Source organism: Canis aureus, chromosome X, assembly GCF_053574225.1.
Source record: "Canis aureus isolate CA01 chromosome X, VMU_Caureus_v.1.0, whole genome shotgun sequence".
Classification (NCBI taxonomy): Eukaryota; Metazoa; Chordata; class Mammalia; order Carnivora; family Canidae; genus Canis; species Canis aureus.
In genome coordinates, this window is record NC_135649.1 from 14,002,428 (window position 1) to 14,024,567 (window position 22,140).

At 43.9% G+C, this 22,140-nt stretch overlaps 1 protein-coding gene across 8 annotated transcripts in view; it reads left to right on the top strand.

The window, feature by feature from the left end:
- ATP11C (ATPase phospholipid transporting 11C (ATP11C blood group)) overlaps window positions 1-6,244 on the top strand; it is a 194,406-nt gene extending 188,162 nt beyond the window's left edge. For 3 of the 8 annotated variants that reach the window (XM_077889005.1, XM_077889003.1, XM_077889002.1), the window contains 2 exons: window positions 794-898; window positions 3,489-6,244. In XM_077889005.1, the coding sequence (XP_077745131.1) occupies window positions 794-895 (102 nt within the window). In that variant the 3' untranslated portion in view covers window positions 896-898; window positions 3,489-6,244. Of the gene's footprint in view, window positions 1-27; window positions 119-443; window positions 482-793; window positions 899-3,488 lie in introns of all 8 variants that reach the window. The other 5 variants (XM_077889008.1, XM_077889007.1, XR_013374938.1 and 2 more) reach the window with 4 other exon arrangements.
- Window positions 6,245-22,140: the final 15,896 nt, after the last annotated feature.

The window sequence follows — 22,140 nt, forward strand, 5'->3', positions numbered from 1 at the left end:
TCCACCCTATGTGCAATTGTGAACAAGGTAACGAAACGCCTCCCTTCCTCAGGAACATCTACTATCTTCATGCTTTCTCAAACTTCCAGCAATCACAGTTTCTCTTGGAGTGAATAAGGTGATTTCCTTTCTTAATGTACCAACTTGCTTGCATTCTCATTTGCTTGACACCATTTTCTGACTCCTTATGCAAAATTACTTCTCATTATTCATTTTTATATCTTCTATTAATATTGAAGAGTATTTTGTCATTTTCCTTTGATCATTTGTTCACCTTCTCAAATGTCACACTGGAGAGGAAGTGATTTTCAAACACTCAGACCATAAGTCTCTAGTCCCCTTGATCCCTGGCACGCAGTAGAAGCCACAGTGTGTCAGAGCTAGTCTGTTCACCAAGATGGGAATGTCTTGCACAAATTTCTCTTTGTTCAATACACTTACAGCACCAGCACAACTCTCAGAGGTGTTCACCAAAAGGATGGTAAGGTTCACTAATCAAATCACATTGACTCATCTACCGCATAACCTACCGGTGTCATCTCAAAAACCCCTGTTTGCCATATACTACTAATATCTGCATACTTCTCCCATGAAAATGATTCAATTCGAGTTGGAGACTTTCTTAGGTCTTTAAATGTATTCATTGAAATGTTATGCGTTTGCTATAGTGTAACCATTTGTACTTTGGGCCAAGAGTAGTTTATAGGAAATGATTTGTTTCTTCTACATTTTTATCACCAGGTAGGTTAAGCAATCTTCAAATGCTTTAAGTATCTTTACCTCACTATTACAGAGAAATCTGAGCTGTAAAAGGGCATCTGACTCATTATCCGCCAGACCTTCAGTCAGACCTCTTCTTTTACGAACATTCTCAGACGAATCTAATATATTGTAACAGGTACCTAGTGTTACACGAGCGGGCTGGCTTTTAAAGAAACAGATTAACAGCATTATAAAGAAAAAAATGAAAATACCACTCTCTAAATTTTCTCTGCTGTTGGTGTGGTGAACTTTATAACGATTCTTTACAAAAATATAAAGATGCATTCCTTGGAATATGGGAAAATCTCTATTTCAAATTTGGTAAGCCCTCAAATAAAATTCCAGGCATTTTGCAGAGCTCAGAGGGTAACAAAATTACATTGAATTTGTAAGGGGCAAGTTGCTATGGCAGTGCCATCATGTGAAAGTGCTCGTTAATACTGATTAGGAAATACAATTTTGATTTTAAAAAGATCATTGAGAAAATTGAAAATAAATATTCCAAAATTGCATCTGTATAACATCAAGTTGATTTAGCGTTGCATGTTCTTTTGGGAATTATGTGAGAATAATCCAGTGTCTTTGTACCTTCATGTGCTGTGTCTGTGTGTTTGCAGGTATACACTTAATGTACTTGTAAATGTCTGATCCCCCAAATTCATGAACAAATCTAATCACCTTTTTTAATGTCAAGTTTTATTCAAGCTAAATGTTTCAACTTTCAGAGGTAAAGGTAAAATCTTTCCCAGCTATTCAGGGGGATACTGGCCTAATTATGTAGAATGCCTCAGAATTGATTTTCCCATAAATGAGCAAATTCGTTTTATATTGTTTCATTTACCCCCAAAAAATAGTTGGGAGGAATCCTTGAACTCAGAATGACTCCTCTGTGTGTATTTTGTTTCCCACCACAGGGGCCTCTGTCATCTCAGACCTTGAGAGGTCTCTTATCCACCCGTAGAAATTTAGAGTAATTCGTGAATGAAGTTGATGAGCTTACCAGCTTGGAAAAAACTCAGTACAGCTTAGGGCAGGGCCGTCTTTCATGCACACATAAAAATTAATGATCATCAGGAATGAAATTCCAGTTCAGTTCTCTTTGGAGCTAACAAGTGTGAGTCCTCCTCATAGGCCCACGTTTTCATCAGCTGTCCACTCCCCAACCTCTCAGCAAAGAATGAAAATTAAGCTAATAGAATGGATACTTTGGTTCTTCTATCTCCTACAGTTCATCACAGTCTGCACCTGCGCTGTTGTTTTGGAAGCAGACTCCGTTTGCCCCAGTCAGCATCTTGTGTTTGAGCGACTCACGTGTTTCTATCTTCCCTCTGTAATGATCTGCTTCCTGGTAGCCTTCAAAGCCTTTGACCCTTTTATCCCAGATGGCCCTGTCCTAGGTTGTATGGTGCATTTTAACTATACTATTTCCAGCTAATTCTGTATCCCCCTGGATTGCTTTCTTTAGCTTGGGCTGTGGTTTGGGAGACTAGGCTGGGTAGCAGACACTGCTTCTGCTTTTGGCCTCTCCAGGGCCTTAAATCCTACAATAACATAGGACTAGGAACGTAGAATTGAGAAAGTTTTATCTTTGTTGTTTTATTTTTAATGTATATTTCTTCCAGAAATATCTTTGCACATAGCATTAGTTTTTCCTCCCAGGGAAAACATTTGGCGAGTAGTTCGGCCACTGAGTTTGTCCCTTGATAGAAACACTGTGTGACTCCTTTTCTAAGCTCTCAGTGTGAATGGCAACTATATTTTGGTTAGGGTCAGTCACCGTGACCCTGCTACCTGAACTCTTAGGAAAATAAGGGAATATGAAAGAAATGGAATGTAGTCTAGAGGACTTCTAGTCCGATCATGGCAAGGAAAGTGCACCAATAGGGGAAGAAAATAGCATACCCCTTCAGGACCCTCCACTACTCGTGTCTTAAAAGGTTGGATTTGAGAGTAGAGAATTAAAGTTAGGCTCCCTCCCAGGACAGAAGGCGTCCACTTCTCAACATCCCTGATTGAGATTCTGTGATCAGTTGGCCTACCACACACTGTCCCTGTTAATAGCATTTGAAAATGTTCAGAGGACAGCAAAGAATCTACAGATTTAGGAAAGTTTCTGTGGTCACTTTTCTTAAAAAAAAAAAAAATGATGAATAAGAAAAACAGAAGTGTCAGTTGACTCATAGATACATGATCTACCAAAAAGAAAATGAATTCCAGCATTATGAGGAAGAAATATGTTTCTTCCAACAAAGGAAAAATACTTTTACACCAGTCTTTCAAAGTTGAGGATATCTTGAGATTTTTCTCTTGTCAAAATTTACACATCCTCAAAAACAATAGTTAATTCATGCACCATGTCCCAAGTACCTGCTATGCGCCAGATGCTACACTAGATGCTGGAGATGAAACGAAGATGGCCCTATTTTCAAGGAGCACACAGACTAGAGGGTCCTTGTGGGGACAATGACAGGAGAGCCCTGGAGCAATCCAAAAGCACAAAGCAAGTCTGAATCTATTCAGTTAACAAATGAAGAAGGGATTAAAATCTGGTTATTGTGTCCCTTTTTTTTGTCCCCTGCATGTGAATAAAACTTGGCACTCTAAGATAGTTCCTTTACTCTCATACCAAAATTTACTACTTGATTTATTTTTGAAAATGCTAAACAGATGGCTTCACATCATTGTTAAAATAAACCTTTTAACTCTGTATATTTTAAATTTTTCAGAATCCGAATCTTGAACTGCCTATGTTATTGTCCTACAAGCATATTGACAGTGATTACAGCTAAAAAAGAAAGCAGGAAGAAACAACTACAAAAAGTTATCATCTCAGGATACTCAATATGCAACAAGTTAAACCACTCTCTGATGTCTGGGGGTTCAGAATCAATGTCCATTAAAATACCAAATGACTCTCTTAAGCATTTACAGTTATTGTTAAGTAGCCGTTATGGCCAAAGCTCTAAGTTATGAATCATACGAAAGTTGAAAGCACGAATAATTAGAATTTCTGGCTTTAGATAGAATAATATAACTACCAAATGGGTGCTCCTTTAACCCATGAACTCTGAATGGATCTAAATATAATAGTATAAAGTAGAAGTCATACAATGGGAATGAATAGACTTTGCTAATATTACTTTTTTTGCCTGGCAGAAGAAATAGGCTGTTTGGATCACATTTCTTGTTCCTGCTGAATGATAATCTTAAATTATTTTTTTTCAAACATGTGAAAGGAATACTTGAAAATACAAGAAGACTAAATGGTATCAGTGCATCAGAATAGTTAATCCTTTCTGTTCACCCACATGCTAATTTTGTCTTCATAGAATTGCCTTGCCAAAAAAATACTTTGAACCCTTATGTGGAAAGAATGTTCATCCTAGATATTTTTGTGAGAATCAAAACAATTACTTATTTTAGTTTTGTTCTTCTGAATTTAGTCTCACTTAATGGGTATGTGGCTACTAGATTTGAAAATAAAACATTTCCAATCACTTAGTAAGTGTAAGTAGCCCCTCAAAAGAGTTAAGATATAACAGATTTTTCCAATATTAGTTTTACTGGGATCTGAGGTGAGATAGGCAAAGCCATAGTTACAATAAAAATAAAGCCATCCGAACATCAGTCTTCTATAATTTTCGTAGAGAGGGTAAAAAATAGCTTATTTCAAACTGTTAATGGTTATTTTTTGAAAGAGGCTGCATTGGTATATATATGCAGCACTTTTTTTTTTTTTAACTTGCCAATTTGCGAAGGAGGGATCCATCCCAAGACAGTGATTCAGCCTGCAGAGCCATGACTGAACATGAATGTTTTCTCTCTTATCAAACATGGTTAGGTGGTGATCTGACTTTAAACCATGACATTCACCTTAGTAAAGTCCTCAACTTACTGGACTAGAAGGAGGCTTTAGCCTCCTGATGAGTTCACCTAAAACAAAAATAAATGTGAAATGTCTTTATTAAATGTTAAAATCAAACACACTTTTTTTTTGGATATAAATGGCTACATTTGACTACTAGATTGAGATGGGCTCTTAAAGAATGTTTTCAGGGGCGCCTGGCTGGCTCAGTCGGTGGAGCATGCGTCTCTTGGATCTTGGGGTCGTGAGTTCAAGTCCCATGCTGGTCATAGAGATTACTTTTTTTTTTTTCAGTGTTTTCCTAGCGGTTTCCACTTTTGGTTGTCTTTCTGACGTGCCCATACTACTATTAGTGTTTATATTGTACCTTGATTTAGAAAAGTCTTGAATTCAGTCTATACCGGTGTATTTATATGGTCCGTGTGGCACATTTGATTCCTCTGTATCTATTTTGTGTAAATGTTTAGGCGTAATTTTTCTTAAGTTCAAGGAAGGACATAATTTCAGTCATCAGAAACCATTCCAGCGTTCTGACCCTTTTTCATTATTTCATTTGTTCTCCTCTATCAGTGTTACTTTTCGAGTATTTTGTTAGGTGTCATTCACAGCTTACCCAAGTGTGCTGTGTTCCGGTAGCCCGTATTAGAGGTGATCCACTGAATGCAACGTCTATATTCTTTGCCTACTCCAAAGAGCTAAAAAATCAGACCCAGAAAAGCTTTTGGTGTCTTTAGTTGTTCTTGTTACAGTTGTTGCTGTGGTTACTGCTGTTTTACGTAAGTACTCTAAGGACTGTGAATACAAATGAGAGATGCTCAATATAGAGAAAGGCTCATGTAATGCAAACCATTGGAGACTGCCATAATCAGAATATCCAGGGTAGTGGAAATGTAACCAGTGGCATATAAAATTCCTTACAGCCAGGAAGAAAGGTGACTAAGGGGGATTTAGAGTCCTGTCTCAGCTACACATTATGCTGCAGCTCAGATTCATGATGGTGATGAGCATGGCCTAGATCTTGAAAGGGACCTGACTTCCTTTATGAAGGAGATTTTATCAATGAGCTAAAAAAATGGCTAGCATGGGTTAGCAGATGTAATAACTCGAAGTAAGCCGTCCTACAGTATTCCTAGCACTACAATCTAACCACCTTATTTTGTGACCGAGAAAGTGGAAAAATGTAATAACAGGATCATATATACCCATCATTTGAACAACTTTGAACTATCAAGGTGTCCTTGTGATTTTCACAACTGTTGTCCATTGTTTGAAGGTGTAACTTACTAAACGTAAAACATAAATTCCATATCTACAACATCTACACCAGCAACAGTATAAATGTAGGCCTAAATTTGCAAAATTCATAATTTAGTGATGGAATTTTTTAATAACATGCAGTATATAAATGTGCAGATTTTATGCAAGTGTTAACAAAATCATTTTTCAGCTTGCAAAACGGGACTGCAGTATTACATTTTTCACTTAAGCAATTTTTTACATCTACGTCGTTGCTTTCTATAATGACTGTGAATGCCATCTTTTATGAATGCAACTTGCCTTTTTCATTACAGAAATTTTTGTTTGATGTATCAATAAACTTTGGTATGATATGATTGATATTTTAGCCTCTTTTTTGGAAAGGTCTCAGTTTGACATAAAAATACGGAAGCAGTATGGTGACAGGAAATAGTCTTTAATTTCCTGTTTGCCTGTTTCTATATGTGTTCAACTGGCATTCTAGGGCAGAACCTAATTTGGAGAGGTTGTAGTTCTTCTGGAGGTTTGGAATGAGCCTGTCTGCATAGATTAAAGTTCAGCCAAAACAGTAAATACATACTGAAAGTCTCCTAGTGTGTACTTGGTGGTGTGCTTTCGGCTGCCCACACATTGGAGGTAGTGTGATACGTGGTCAGTGTCTCCATCTCATTGAAATCATTTGAGTCTTAAGAATCCAAACACGGGATCCCTGGGTGGCGCAGCGGTTTGGCACCTGCCTTTGGCCCAGGAAGCGATCCTGGAGACCCGGGATCGAATTCCACATCGGGCTCCAGGTGCATGGAGCCTGCTTCTCCCTCTGCCTATGTCTCTGCCTCTCTCTCTGTGTGTGACTATCATAAATAAATAAAAAAATAAAAAAAAAAGAATCCAAACATGCAGCAGTTTTACAGTGGCTTGAAATTTGGTCCAAAGGTGTGTGTGTACACCTGCCTCTCCCTGCCCCCCTCCCCGCCACCTCCCAACGTTGCTCAGTCTGCGCCTAAGACCTTGTGAAAACACTGCTGTCCTTGACTGTTAAAGTTTCCCCACAGTAGCTGGTTGCATTACATTTTTACACTTTAGTCTCTGTGTTTTTGTAGCCTTTGATCTTATTAAGCCTTTGACCTACATTTAGCGAATTTCCTTTGTATTTTTATTTTTTGGTTTGGTTTTTATGTTAATTCCAGCATAGTTAACGTACAACGTTATATTAGTTTCAGGTGTCTCCTTGTTATTTTTTGGTAAGTGGGAAATGTGCAGTATTTGGAGGTGAGATCTGAGTTAAAGTTTCAGCTTTGTCACTTCGAGCCATCTTCCTCACTCCTGAAATGGTGTCGTGGGGGTGAGGGCTGATCAAATGAGGTAAAGAGATCCAAAATGCCTTGTAAAAAAATGCCTTGTAAAATATCATTATTCGGAAGAAATCATTGCTATTTTTATATTAAGGGCTTTGATCTTTTTAATGAATAATTGTCATTTACCAAATTTTTATAGATGTCACTATGGTAGATTCTTTCCACTGTCTTGGATTTAATTAGTCTGTGCAAGCTTCCTCTCCTTCCCCCATCCAGCTTTGTGGGAGCTGCCTCACTGCTGAGTCTACCCAGGATTGGCCAATAAAGTAAGCATTGTGAGGAGCTGGGTGGCTTGGCCCCTTCAAACAAGCAGCACATGGAAAGGTTAGGGGCCGAGGTTATCACTATGGTTATTCAGTGCCTGTGTCCCCGCTCAAGTGCTAGCTGCATACTAATGAAGCTTGAAGGACCCAGTGCTGAGGACAGTCAGAAAAAAACAGGGACTAATCATTTCACAACTTTGTAAAATTAATTTGACACATTTTCCCCAGCAATTTAGGGGCAAGGGAACATGGGCTCGGTTCCTAGTATGTGGATCTATCATGCTGCAGAAATGTTGCTCATCAATCAAGCAGGTCCTCGTCTCAGGGGCGTTAGGAGCAAGTGCCAGGAGCTAAAAGGAATAGTACAGCTCTTGGTGGACCACAAGGTCTTTGGCCCTGGCTCTTCGTGTGGAAAGAAGCAAAGGATGTTCATGGTTAAACTGCCTGCTGCTTCTGTGGTCTCTTCGTCAATTTGCCAGGATGTATTTCCTGCCAATAAAGCCGCTAAAGTTACAACTACTCATATTAACACTTAAACAGCACTTACTGTGTGCCAGGCACTGACTTACCTATGAATATAAGTATGCCTTTAATAATTCACACAGTCCTGGGGTGCCTCGGTGGCTCAGTGGCTCTGTCTGCCTTTGGCTCAGGTTGTGATCCCAGGGTCCTGGGATCGGGTCCCGCATTGGGCTCCCCACAGGGAGCCTGCTTCTCCCTCTACCTGTGTCTCTGCCTCTCTCTGTGTGTCTCTCGTGAATAAATAAATAAAATCTTTAGAAAAAAATAATAATTCAGGCAGTCCTATGAAGTAGGTACTAACATTTCACCATTTGACAGGTAAGACAACTGAGTCACAAACCAAGGTCACAGTGGTAGAGCCAGTTGTTTTTTTTTTTTTTTTTTTGCAACACAAATGTATTCTTTTACAATTCTGGAAGTCGTAAGATCAAGGTATGTTTTTCCTGGAAGCTCTAGAGGAGATCTGCTCTGCTCCCTTGTCTTCCAGCTTTCAGAAGGTAATGTGCTGGGGCACCCAGGTGACTGACTAAGTTGAGCATCTGCCTTCGGCTCAGGTCATGATCTCAAGGTCCTGGGATTGAGCCCCACATTGGGCTCCCTGCTCGGTGGGAAGTCTGTTTCTCCCTCTCTGCCCCCTTTCCCCCTTCCCGCGACCCCCCCCCCCAAACACACACACACACTGACACACTCTCAAATAAAAAAACAAGGTAATGTGATTCCTTGTCTCATGATCCCTTCCTGATCCATCTTCAAATCTCTGCTCTCTGCTTCCATGGTCACATTTCTGAATCTGACCCTCCTGCATTCCCCCTGTGATTACATGGGATCTGTGTGGATAATCCAGGATAATCTCTCCATCTTGAGATCGTGAAGTCACATCTGCAGTGTCCCTTTTCCCATGGAAAGGTGACATTTATAGGAATTAGGAAGGACATGCACATCTTTGCAGGGCAGGTATTCAGCATACCACACCATCTCAGCCGGGGACTGGAAGGTCTTCCAGGTCATGACACTAGGAAAGTTCTGGGCAAGCCTGGAAGGTTGGTTGATCTTAGCAAGGGGCCCTTGTTCCAGAAAGACATTTCTATGGACTCTTGGGGAAGTGGAGAGAAAAGATGGATACAAATAAGAGAACTGTCAAGAAAACTGTTTTTCCAATAACAGCATTTAGGAGAAAAGCAACCTTTAAGCGGTCCCACCAGGGCTACCTGAGAACCAGTTTATTTTTTTAAAGATTTATTTTAGAGTATGCACAAATGCACACGAGTGGGGGGGAGAGGGAGAGGGGAAGAGTCTCAAGCTCCAACCTGGGGCTCTCACAGCCCTGAGAGCATGACCTGAGCCGAAATCAAGAGCCAGATGCTTAACCAACCCAGCCACCCAGGTGTTCCAGGTGGTGGCGGTGGTTTTAAGTAATCTCTACACCCAACGTGGGCTCGAGGTCACTGCGTGCTCCGTCAGCCGAGCCAGCCAGGCATTCCCAATAGAGGCAGATTTTGAACCTAGGCGTTCTGCTGGAGTCCGTGCACTTAACCAGGACGCTATCTCCATCATTATACCACCCCTGGTGGCATGAATAAGCAAGCCATCACAATATTAGTGCTAATTACTAATATTAACCATAAGAACGCATGGCCAGAACTGGGGTAATTTTACACAGTAACTGACCAGTAATTAAAATTCTAAGGATTGGGGTGGGGGGGCCCTTGGCTGGCTCAGTTGGTAGAGCATGCAACTTGATCTTGGGGTCATGAGTTCAAGCCCCACGTTGGGTGTAGAGCTTAATTAAAAAGGAAAGAATGCAATAAAACATAAAAATATTAATGAGACAGGACATTAAATTGAGCTGACTGTAGAGTACTAAAACTGTTAGCTATTATCTGTATGACACTTGGTGGAATGCTTTTACATACCTCACTTCATCTCCACAGCCCTATGTGGAGATCATTAAACTCCAGATTCTTACCCATAAACAGGCTCAGGGGCACCTGGGTGGTTCAGTGGGTTAAGCACCTGCCTTCAGCTCAGGTCATGATCCCAGGGTCCTGGGATCAGAGCCCTACATCGGGCTCCCTACGCAGGGGGGAGCCTGCTTCGCCCTCTGCCCTCCCCCCCCCCCAACATGCTCGCTCGCTCTCTAATAATCTTTTTTAAAAAACAGCTGAGGCTCAGATGAGCTCATTATCTTCCCTGGTCCATCAGGACTGAACCCAGGTCTGACCCAATGCAGTTCTGGCATTGTCCTGGTTTGTCCAGGACCCCAGAAGCATGTCCTGCAGAGTCTAGAATGACCCAAAAGCAAATCTTCCTGTGGGCCGGATGCCATTGTACCCCAAATGAAACCATGAACAGGGGCCATGCCATTGCTCTTAGTCTGGAAAAGGGCAGCCTCAAAATGCACCAGGCCTGGGGGCCTCCTGGCTGGCTCCGTAAGGTGGAACATGTGGCTCTTGATCTCGAGATTGTGGATTTGAGACCCCCTCGTGGGATGGAGAGATTACTTAAGAATAGAGTATTTTTTTTAAAGAGTTTATTTATTTATTCATGAGAGAGAGAGAGAGAGAGAGAGAGAGAGAGAGAGAAGCAGGCTCCAAGCAGGGAGCCCGACGTGGGACTCGATCCTGGGTCTCCAGGATCACACCCGGGCTGAAAGCGGCACTAAACCACTGAGCCATCCGGGCTGCCCAAGAATAGTCTTTAAAAAAGAAAAGAATGCCCCAGGCCTGGGTTTTCCCTTTCATCAAATCTGATGGTGTTGAACTGGGTTTCCCTCCAGTATAGTCATTCGGGGTTTCCCAGGTAAGGTTTATCCTACCCCTGCTTCCTGCCATCTGAGTGAGAATACAAGCCAGATCCTACAATGTTAATAATGAGGCATCAGGTGAGCCACCTGTACCCACTCTTTACAGGATGTGCATCCCTGGGGTGCCTGGGTGGCTCAGTGGGTTAAGCAACCGGCTCCTGATTTCAGCTCAGGTCCTGATCTCCGGGTTGCGAGATCAAGCCCCACATCTGGCTCCTTGCTCAGTGGGGAGTCTGCCTTTCTCCCTCTGCCCCCACCCTTCTCCCCATTTGCGTACCCTCTTTCAAATAGATAAAATCTTTTTTAAAAAAGTACATACATCACTTAACACAAGAACATGAGAATATGGCCAGCAGTCTCCATCTGAAATGACTCTACCCCACTCCTATCCAAAGCCTGCCTGAGATTATTGTTACTCAGCATTTTCCAAACTGGGTTTGGAAACCTTAGAGCCCTGGGAAATGTTATTAGGTGTTCCTTGAGAAAGTGGGTTCCCTGGCTAAATAGCCCTGGAAGCTCCACATGTGGCTGTACCCGATCGGACAGGTTACGAGGCATACTAGAACACTAAAGTCTACAAAAGATCTAGTATTAAAGAAACCCGTATGAATTGGTTGAACCCACTGTGTTCCACACCAAGGATCACTTTTTGCGTAGACCATCTGACGGCAGGTCGCCGAACACGGCTTTCATGGAGCACCTTTAAGAAATCAAGCAGTCGCTAGGTTCTTCACGCTGGTAATTGAGTCACACTCTCCCCGCTCGATGCAGATCTTCGTGATCTGAAGATAGTTACCGAGCCAAAAGCATCAGTCCAGGTCCAAACGGGTTTTCCAAACTGGAAAACCTACCATTACATGCATTTAAAATAAATGGAACTTGGGCGCCTGGGTTAGGCGTCTGCCTTGGCCTCTCAGGTCCTGATCCCAAGGTCCTGGGATCGAGTCCTCCTGCATCAGGCTCCCAGCACAGCGGGAAGTCGGCTTCTCCCTCTGACCTTCCCCACTCTATCTCCAATAAATAAAATCTTTAAGAAGTAAAATAGGGCACCTGGGTGGCTCAGTCGGTTAAGGGTCTGCCTTCAGCTCAGGTCATGATCCTGGGGGCTTGGGATCAAGCCCTGCATCCGGGCTCCCTGCTCAGCGGGGAGTCCACTTCTTCCTCTCCTCTGCCCTCCCCGACCCTGCTACCCTCTCTCTTGCCCTCTCTGTCTCTCTCTCAAATAAATAAAAATCTTTAAAAGTAAAAAAATAAATGGAACTTTGTAATACAGAGAATTACATCTTCACTGAGCTAAAAAGCCAACTGGGTCTCTATGCAAAGCAATCCAGAGATTAGAGTAGAAGGCCAGAACCACTCAGGGTTGAGGGGACACAGAGGAGGTGAAGATCCTGGAGCCAATGGCCTGGTCATTTGACAGAAAAGAGAGTCATGGGGATTCCCGGTGGCTCGCCGGTTTAGCACCTGCCTGCAGCGCAGGGCGTGGTCCTGGAGACCCGGGATCGAGTCCCACATCAGGCTCCCTGCATGGAGCCTGCTTCTCCCTCTGCCCACCCCCCTCATGAATAAATAAATAAAATCTTAAAACAAAAAAAGAAATGGGAGTCATGGTGGGCCTGTCTGCAGCAGCTGGAACCACAGCACAGGTTCAGACGCAGCCTGAGGTAGAGACACCCGGGCCCCGGCCACCTGCCCCCAAGCCTCCAGCTAGGGCCTTCCGTTGGCTGGACCCAGCTGGAAGCCAGCTAACATAGAAGCCTGGGAAACAGTTTGAGGGGGTCATCCCTATCCCTAACTGTACAGAGCAGAGCAGGGAAGGGTGAGGAATGCTTCTGAGAGAAAATAGGCTCAGAACTAGCACCTCGGGGTGCCCGGGTGGCTCCATTGAGTATCCGCCTTCGTTCCGCTCAGGTCATGATCTCAGAGTCCTGGGATCAAGCCCCTCATCCGGGCTCCCTGCTTAGCAGGGAGTCTGCTTCTCCCTCTCCCTCTGCCCTTCCTCGCCTCTTATGCTCTCTCTGTCAAATAAATAAATAAAACCTTAAAAAAAAAAAAAAGAACTAGCACATCAAGGATTTAAGGAGCCACATTCAAATTTCATACACTAAAAAAAAAGAATAAAACAAATTTCATATACTTGTCTATAAACATAAAAGATAAAACTTTAAGGAGCTAGATTTTAGCCACTTGATAAATGTCCCCTTTTATGTCTCTCCTATGAAGAAAATGAATGTGAAGAAACTAATCTGAACTCCTACAATATATTTAGTGTGATACAGGTACTGTTTTAGGGACACAAGATTAATGGAAGTAGAAGGCCCTTGTACAGCCTTCCCATTTAGTAACCATAGAGACTCATGGGCATTGAAAAAACAAGCTTAGGGCCGCAGGGTGGCTCAGTGAGTTAAGCGTCTGCCTTCGTCTCAGGTCACGATCCCAGGGTCCTGGAATCAGGCCCCGTGTCGGGCTCCCTGCTCAGTGGGGACTCTGCTTCTCCCTCTCCCCACTCATACTCTCTCTCACTATCTCTCTCTCTCTCAAATAAATAAAATCTTAAAACCCACGAGCTTATAAACTAGAGCTAAATGAAAGAGTAAGTGTATCTAGATAAATTCACCCACATCTTATTCAGAACTCAAAACAATTCACAAGGGTCTGCATAAAAAGCTGCACTATTAATTGCAAAGGGAATAAGTTTCCTGACCTCCAGCCATAAAATAGGAACTCACTGTCTATGAAGTACATGGAATAGGGTTTTTTTTTTTTTTTAAGATTTTTATTTATTTATGAGAGACAAAGGCAGAGGGAGAAGCAGGCTCCATACAGGGAGCCCAACGTGGGACTCGATCCCGGGACTCCAGGATCACGCCCCGGGCCGAAGGTGGCACTAAACTGCTGAGCCACCCGGGCTGCCCTGGAATAGAGTTTCTGCTGCTCTTTCCACCCACTCTAGCCAACTGGTGAGCCCGGAGAGGGGATATTTATTCTCTCTCTTTCTCTCTGTGTGTGTGTGTGTGTGTGTGTGTGTGTGTGTGTGTGTGTTTGTGTGTGTTCAGCCCACCATGGCCCTTTCTCTTTCAGAGCTTCCAGCTTGCAGGCTACTAGGTGTTTTTTTCTCCATTCCTGGATCTTCCACGCAGGAAGCCCATTGCGGGTAGGGAACCAGACTGGCAGGTGGAAGAGGTGGCTTCAGTCTCTCAGCCACTAGGTCTCTGACTAAATGGATAAATTTAGCTGGGGGAAGGTCATTTGGATTTCGGTCTAGGCCAAGTTTTAAAATGCAACTTCATAAAAAATAATAATAAATGAAAATAAAATGTAACTGCAAATCGTAAATGGTTATTTTGTCCACTTTGGGCACTGCTGTATTTTTTTTTTTTAAGATTTTGTTTATCGGACAGCCCGGGTGGCTCAGTGGTTTGGTGCCCGCCTTGGGCCCAGGGTGTGATCCTGGAGACCGGGGATCGAGTCCCGTGTCGGGCTCCCTGCATGGAGCCTGCTTCTCCCTTTGCCTGTGTCTCTTTCTGTGTCTCTCATGAATAAATAAATAAAATCTTATTTTATTTATCTATTTGACAGGGAGAGAGAGTGAGCACACAAGCAGGAGGAGCATCAGGCAGAGGCAGAGGGGGAAGCAGGGAGCCCGACACAGGCCTCGATCTCCGGACCCTGGGACTGAGCCACCCAGGCGCCCCAGTGCGGCTGTATTCTTAGTGCCCTACAGCAGTGCTGGCCTGGTCAGTGGTATTTAACGAATTTGTGCTGAATGCACACATTTTATCTCTGAGTGATGCCCGAGCCTGTTTCCCAACTGGCTCTGACCTCAGAGGGGAGAGAAAGCTAATACCTGGGGAGAATGTTCTTCGCCTTCCCCCCTATGCAAAGGACAGCCCCAGCTCATCACCTTAAAAATGTATAGCGCCAGAAAAACAGTGACCTGTGCGTACGTCTGGCTTTTGTGTCCCAAAGGCAGATGGTTAAGAAGGTGGAAGGGTCGCAGGGGAGAGAGAAAGGGGATCGTGGGCGCACGGTGCCCTGGAAGGGGACCTGGTGCCAGGCCTGTCCGCACCCTGCCGGGAGGAGAAATGGGCCCGGCTCTTGGAGGGCAGGGTGCAGGCGGCGCCTGTGCGCTTTCGGGGAGACGCCAGAAGCAGAGGACGACAGCGGGGTGCGTCCAGGCAGAGAGGACTCCTGAGCCTTGGAGAAGACCTTGAGCCTCACCCTGGCAGGACCCAGAGACCCCCTGGCTGTAGGGGACGCCATGCAGCCGGGCCCATGATTGAGGACCAGGGAGGTGCCCTTTCCCCTCTGCAGCTCCTTGACACCGCCCTAGCTCCAGGAGCTGTAGGGTACCCCTAAGCACAGGGGGACCCCAGGAGGGACACTTTTCATTCATTCATTCCACTCATTTATTCAGGCAGCCCAGGAGGATGGGTGCTGGGCACCATCAGAATTTTTTTTTTAAGATTTTTAAAATTTATTTATGATAGAGAAACAGAGAGAGGCAGAGAGAGAAGCAGGCTCCACGCCGGGAGCCCGACTCGGGACTCGATCCCGGGACTCCAGGATCGCGCCCCAGGCCAAAGGCAGGCGCTAAGCCGCTGAGCCACCCAGGGATCCCCCAGAAATTTATTTTTAAGTATATTTATTGAGCACCTCCCCTCTGCATTTGCTGCATTTCCTTAACAGGCTGCCTTTCATGTAATTTTTTTTTTAAGTCATCTTTCTGGGGGCGCCGGCGTGGCTCAGTCGCTTAAGCATCTGCCTTTGGCTCAGGTCATGATCTCGGGGTCCTGGGATCAAGCCTCAGCAGGGAGCCTGCTCCTCCCTCTCCCTCTGCCTCTCCCCCGATCATGCTCGCTCTCTCTCTCTCTCTCTCTCTCTCAGATAAATAAAATCTTTTAAAAAACCAATAGTTTTTAAGGCACAGTGGTACCCACATTTGTGCGCCTCCACAGTGCTTGGCTTTAAGAGGATCCTGGCCTTCTTTCCATCATCCGCCTGACACCTCGCCTGCTCTCATTGTCGGCTGTCGCCTCTTACTACTTTCTGCTGCGTGTGGAGGTTGCGCCCACTTTCCTCCCTGAACCCCCCCCCCCGCCCCCGCTTGCTCTTTGAATCAGAGCACGTGACTGAGCAAACCTGCAAGTGAGCGAGCGCATCAGAACGGGCTGCGCTGAGCTCCCTTCCCACCCCGACGCCCCAGGAAGCCCGTCTCCAGGCCTCTCCCACCCCTGCCCGTGCCCAGCCTCTCTTGCATGAATTCTAAGGTGTCGCCACTTGCCTTGGCCTCCTGGGGCAGCTCCACAGGGCGCCCCTCTTCTTTCTGGCTTCTCTGCTGCAAGCCCCACCGCCCAACAAGCCGGGCAGTCCCAGGCTCCCCGGGCGCTGCTGAGCAGCCCCCGGCTTACCCCCCTCTTCAGAGATGAGATTAGACACTGCATAGACTGTGATGAGGGACAGGCTGTCGGGGAGAAAGCCCTGAGGGGTCTTGGCTCTTTTTTTTTTTCTTCCTGAGGATTTTTCTGAATGAAGTTTATGGACTTTAATACATAGGCTTTGACACAACCATTTGGATGGCTCGGAAACGTTCTGCTCCTCGGTGCGTTTGAGACAGTTCATGTTGCCCAGTAAGTGATTTCCCTTTTTTTTTTTTAAGATTTTATTCTTTTTTTTTTTTAAGATTTTTATTTATTTATTAATGAGAGGCACACACACAGGGAGAGAGAGAGAGGGAGAGAGGCAGAGACACAGGCAGAGGGAGAAGCAGGTTCCATGCAGGGAGCCCGACGTGGACTCCATCCCGGGTCTCCAGGATCACGCCCTGGGCTGAAGGTGGCGCTAAACCGCTGGGCCACCCGGGCTGCCCGGGTAAGTGATTTCCAACCAGTGATGTGACACTGAATTTTATGATTTGCTACGTCCAGGTGTGGCCGAGGGTCAGTACGATATAGCGGACACAGCGTGACATAGTGGCAAGAGTACCGGACGCAGGGCGATCTGAGTTCAAGCTTCAGCTCGGCCAAGTACAGATCGTAGGACCTTGGGCAAGTCACGGTCTCCCGGGGATCTAATCCGTAAAATGGGGTCAACATACCTACGCCGAGTGTGGAGAGGATTGTATGAGACCCGGCATGTTCAAACACCTAGCACAGCTCCTAGCCTTAGCACATACTAAGAACTTGTAAAACATCAATATTTTTATGCAACCTTCGAATGGAAAGTAACCAAAAATAAACTTTGGGGAAGCATCCAATTCAACCCCTTAATTTCACATAGAAGAAAACCAAAGTCCAGGTGCACCCGGGTGGCTCAGTCAGTTAAGCATCTGCCTTCGGCTCAGGTCATGATCCCAGGGTCCTGGGATCGAGCCCTGCATTGGGCCCCCTGCTTAGCTTGGAATCTGCTTCTCCCTCTGCCTCCAGCCCCTGCTTGTGTTCTCTCTCTTTCAAATAAATAAAATCTTTAAAAAGAAAAAAAAAAGGGGGCAGCCCAGGTGGCTCAGCGGTTTAGTGCCTGCCTTCGGCCCAGGGTGTAACCCTGTAGACCCAGGATCAAGTCCCACATCGGGCTCCCTGCATGGGGCCTGCTTCTCCCTCTGCCTGTGTCTCTGCCTCTCTCTCTCTCTCTCTTTCTCTCTCTCTCTCTCTCTCTCAAATAAATAAAATCTTAAAAAAAACAAAACAGTAGAAACGTGGGGTGCCTGGATGGCTCAGTCGGTCAAGCAACCACACTTGATCTCAGCTCGGGTCTGGAGCTCAGGGTCACGAGTTCAAGCCCTGCATTGGGCTCCATGGTGAGCATGGAGCCCACTCAAAAAATCCCAAAACCACAACAGTAGAAACGTATTCTTTCATGGTTCTGGAGGCTACAGGTCTGAAACCAGGGTGTTGACGAACAACACTCGCTCGGAAGGCTCTATAAGAATTCTTCCTTGCAGTGGGGCGTCCGGTGGCACAGTCAGTTGGATACCTGATTCTTGGTTTCGGCTCAGGTCATGATCTCAGGGTGGTGGGATCGAGCCCCACGTTTGGCTCTGTGCTCAGTGGCGCGTCTGCCTCTCCCCCTGCCCGTCCCCCTGTTCGCGGGCCTGTGCTCTCTCTCTCTCTCTCTCTGAAATAAAGAAATCTTACCTCTCCCAGTTTCCGGTGGTTCCAGAAGTTTGTGGTTGCAGCCCTCCAATCTCTGCCTCCACTTTCACATGGTCTCTTCTCCCTGTGTTTCTTTGTTATCTCTCTTATAAGATTTGTCGTTGAATCTAGAGCCCACAGGGAGAACCCTGGATGATCTTGAGATCCTTGATTTCATCTGCAAAACCTCTTTTACCAAATAAGGTCGCATTCACCCATTCCAGGGATGAGGACATGGACGTATATTTTGGAGGCCACCATTCAACCCACCACACCCTCCATCCCATAATTGTACAAATGCTATTGGAGCATAAATTCAGGGCATTTTAGTTTACCCAGGTTTTATGTCTTGTTGGTTTTCCCGGGTCACACCAGCTCATTTAAAAATTGTATCACAGGGGGGCAGGCACCTGGTGGCTCAGTGGTTGACTTGTCTGCTCAGGTCATGATCCCGGGGTCCTGGGATCGAGCCCCACACCGGGCTCCCTGCAGGGAGTCTGCTTCTCCCACTCCCTCTGCCTGCCCCTCTGCCTACTTGTGCTCTCCCTCTCTCTCTCTGTCAAATAAATAAATCTTTTAAAATAAATAAATAAAAATCATATCACAGTGTGATGACTGTACATTTGACACCACTGGGGAGCCTGGCTGGTTCAGTCCGAAGACCATGTGTCTCCTGAGCTTGCGGTCATGAGTTCAAACCCCTGGTTGGGTATAGAGTTGACTAAAAAAAAATAATAAGCCCTAAAAATAAATAAATACACTTTAAGAAAACATTAAAAATTAATTAATTACCACATTAATTATACTGGTTTTTAATCTAAACTGGCTGATGTTTATAGCAGCAATGTCCATAGTAGCCCAACTGTGGAAGGAGCCTCGGTGTCCATAGAAGGATGAATGGATAAAGAAGCTGTGGTCTATGTATACAATGGAATATTCCTCAGCCATTAGAAATGACAAATACCCACCATTTGCTTCAACGTGGATGGAACTGGAGGGTATTATGCTGAGTGAAGTAAGTCCATCGGAGAAGGACAAACATTCTATGGTCTCATTCATTTGGGGAATATAAAAAAATAGTGAAAGGGAACAAAGGGGAAAGGATAAAAAATGAGTGGGAAATATCAGAAAGGGAGACAGAACATAAAGACTCCTAACTCTGGGAAACGAACTAGGGGTGGTGGGAGGGGAGGGGGGCAGGGGTGGGGGTTACTGGGTGACGGGCACTGAGGGGGCACTTGATGGGATGAGCACTGGGTGTTATTCTGTATGTTGACAAATTGAACACCAATAAAAAATAAATTTATTAAAAAAAATAAACTGGCTGAGATCGCTCAAAGCTGAATTCTAGAATCTCTAGTAGTAACATTACCCCCAAGCTCTGTGATGTCTGTACATTTGATAGGCGCATTTTAAGATGTGACTCTAGTTACTGATTCAAAATAACTAACTTTGCGGGGCCCTGGGCTGGCTCAGTCAGTAAAGCCCGCGGCGCTTGATCTCGGGGTGTCGTGACTTCGAGGCCCACATTGTGTGTACAGATGACTAAAAAAACAGCAAGTAAAAAAAAAACAAACCAGTAAGTAACTTGGCTTAGCTGCAATTCATTAAGCAACTCTACATTTTGAGAATTGTGTACAGATATATATTCATTACAATAACAGGTCAACAATCATGAATGGGAAAATTCTAGAAGTATTAACTGCTTTATGAATATATGATAGAATGTATGAGTATATAAGGTGACAGGCACTAATAATTTATAGTACTAACAAATGGTGAACTCAAGAGTGTAATTTCCAGGGGCGCTTGGGTGGCTCAGGGGGTTAAGTGTCTGCCTTCAGCCCAGGTCATGATCCCAGGGTCCCAGGATCGAGCCCCACCTCCGGCTCCCTGCTCAGTGAAGAGTCTGCTTCTCCCTCTGCCCCTCCCCCTGCTTGTGCTCTCTCTCTTTTTCTCTCTCTCTTATAAATAAATAAACAAACAAACAAATAAATAAATAAATAAAATCTTTTAAAAAAGAGTGTAATTTCCTTGTAAGAAGTATCAGAGTCAAAGCTCGTGTTTTCAATACAGTTCAGCAGGGTACATATTTGTGGGAGAAATTTCACTTAGAATTCTCCAATAATTAAACTCATGTGAGCCATCACAGGACAGATGGCTGTGCTATTTAAAACAAATTATAACCTTTAAGGATGAACATGTACTATTAAAATCTAAATATAAATTTGCTTTGAATTTTAATTGAATAGTACTATTGTTTAACAGGTAAAACTGATGTAAAGACTTCAGGGTTTTTTTTTTTTTTAATAAAGTAAGAATATGTCTTAAATGGCAAAAATATTAGTGAAGCAAAGGTTATTTATACAATTTGTCAATATCTCTGGAAGCTTTTGAAAAACCTTTTTCTGACATTTAAATTATCTGTTCTATTGAATGATTTTGCAACTAGAAAGGGATGACAGATTTTTATCTTGTTTTCTTTTCATGCCTTAAAACTGGCTTATATATAAAATTTAAATAGTAATTTTAACTTTCTTGTCAATCACTGAAATGTCATCAAAAGGTGTAACATTTTGTTCACTGATGGCATATTTTATACTCCCCTCCCAAAGACCTTCCTTTTGATTATATGAAATCTCCTATTTGATTGAAAGTACTGCCTGGGGCACCTGAGTGGCTCAGTCCGTTAAGTGTCCAACTCGGGATTTCAGCTCAAGTCATGATCTCAGGGTCATGAGATTGAGCCCTGTGTTGGGCTCCGTGCTGGGCGTGGAGCCTGCTTAAGATTCTCTCTCTCCCTCTGCCCCTTCCCCCTCTAAAAATAAAAGAAGGTCTGCATAATCCAATGTTGGGATTTCAATCTCATTTTTTTACCTTGATTATCCCCGTGGGATGCAAAATATAATTTTGTCCATGTGAAATTTTTAATGACAGAGATAGGAAAGAACAGATTGTACACATGTAATCTGTTAACCTAATTTCATCACTAGTTTGATATCGAAAGCCCAGACATGTTTTTCTTCACACTTATTAAGATGCTATTGCCACTGGGAAATGAGACTGCTTTAATGCTTGGTAAAAAAAAAATATTCAAAATTATAAACAGTATGATTTCAAAATGAGTGGGAAAAAAACACTGTAATATTAACCATGGTGGTCACTGAACAACATGATTGAAGCTGGGTTTTGCTTTCCTTTTTTTTATGCTCTTCCGTAGTTTGCAAATCTTTTACAATGAGCACATATTAGTCTCATAATCAAAAAAATGTAAATACAAGGGCACCCGGGTGGCTCAGTGGTGGAATGTCTGGCTTTGGCTCAGGGCGTGATCCCAGGGTCCTGGGATCGAGTCCCCCATCGGACTCCCCGCAGGGAGCCTGCTTCTCCCTCTGCCTCCGTCTCTGCCTCTCTCTGTGTGTCTCTCATGAATAAATAAAATCTTCCAAAAAAATCTCGCAATACCTAATAGTATAAGAGACTCGCTTAATGTCCCACCTCCCCAGCTAACTATATTCTTCACAAATATCTCTCATGCATATGTACACGTAACTTAGATACACACATCTACATACATATGTATAATTTTATATAAATTGAATCATGTTTTATATGCAATTTTATGTGTGTATATATATATATTTTTTTCTAACCAAGAAAAGCCATGAAGACTTTCCTATGTCAATTAATTCAGATATATATCATCTCTTTGAAATCGTTGTGTGGTATTTTATTGATTTCACATACAGTTGAATCAAACAATGCAAAGGCTAGAGGCACCCACTGCCCTGCACGGTTGAAAATACACATGTAACTTTTGACTTCTCCTCAAAAATTTAATTGCAAATCGCCTGCTGTTGACTGGAAGCCTTACTGATACCATAAGCAGTCAATTAGCATATATTTTATGTGTTATATGTATTTTGTACTGTATTCTTACAATAAAATGAGGCAAAAGAAAATGTTAAGACAGTCATAAGGGCGCCTGGGTGACTCAGCGGTTGAGCATCTGCCTTCCGCTCAGGTCGTGACCCCGGGGTCTGGGATCGAGTCCTGCCTCGGGCTCCCTGCACAGAGCCTGCTTCTCCCTCTGCCTCTGTCTCTGCCTCTCTCTCTCTCTCTCATGAATAAATAAAATCTTTTTTTAAAAAAAGCCTTTAGGGGTGTATATATATGGGTATAT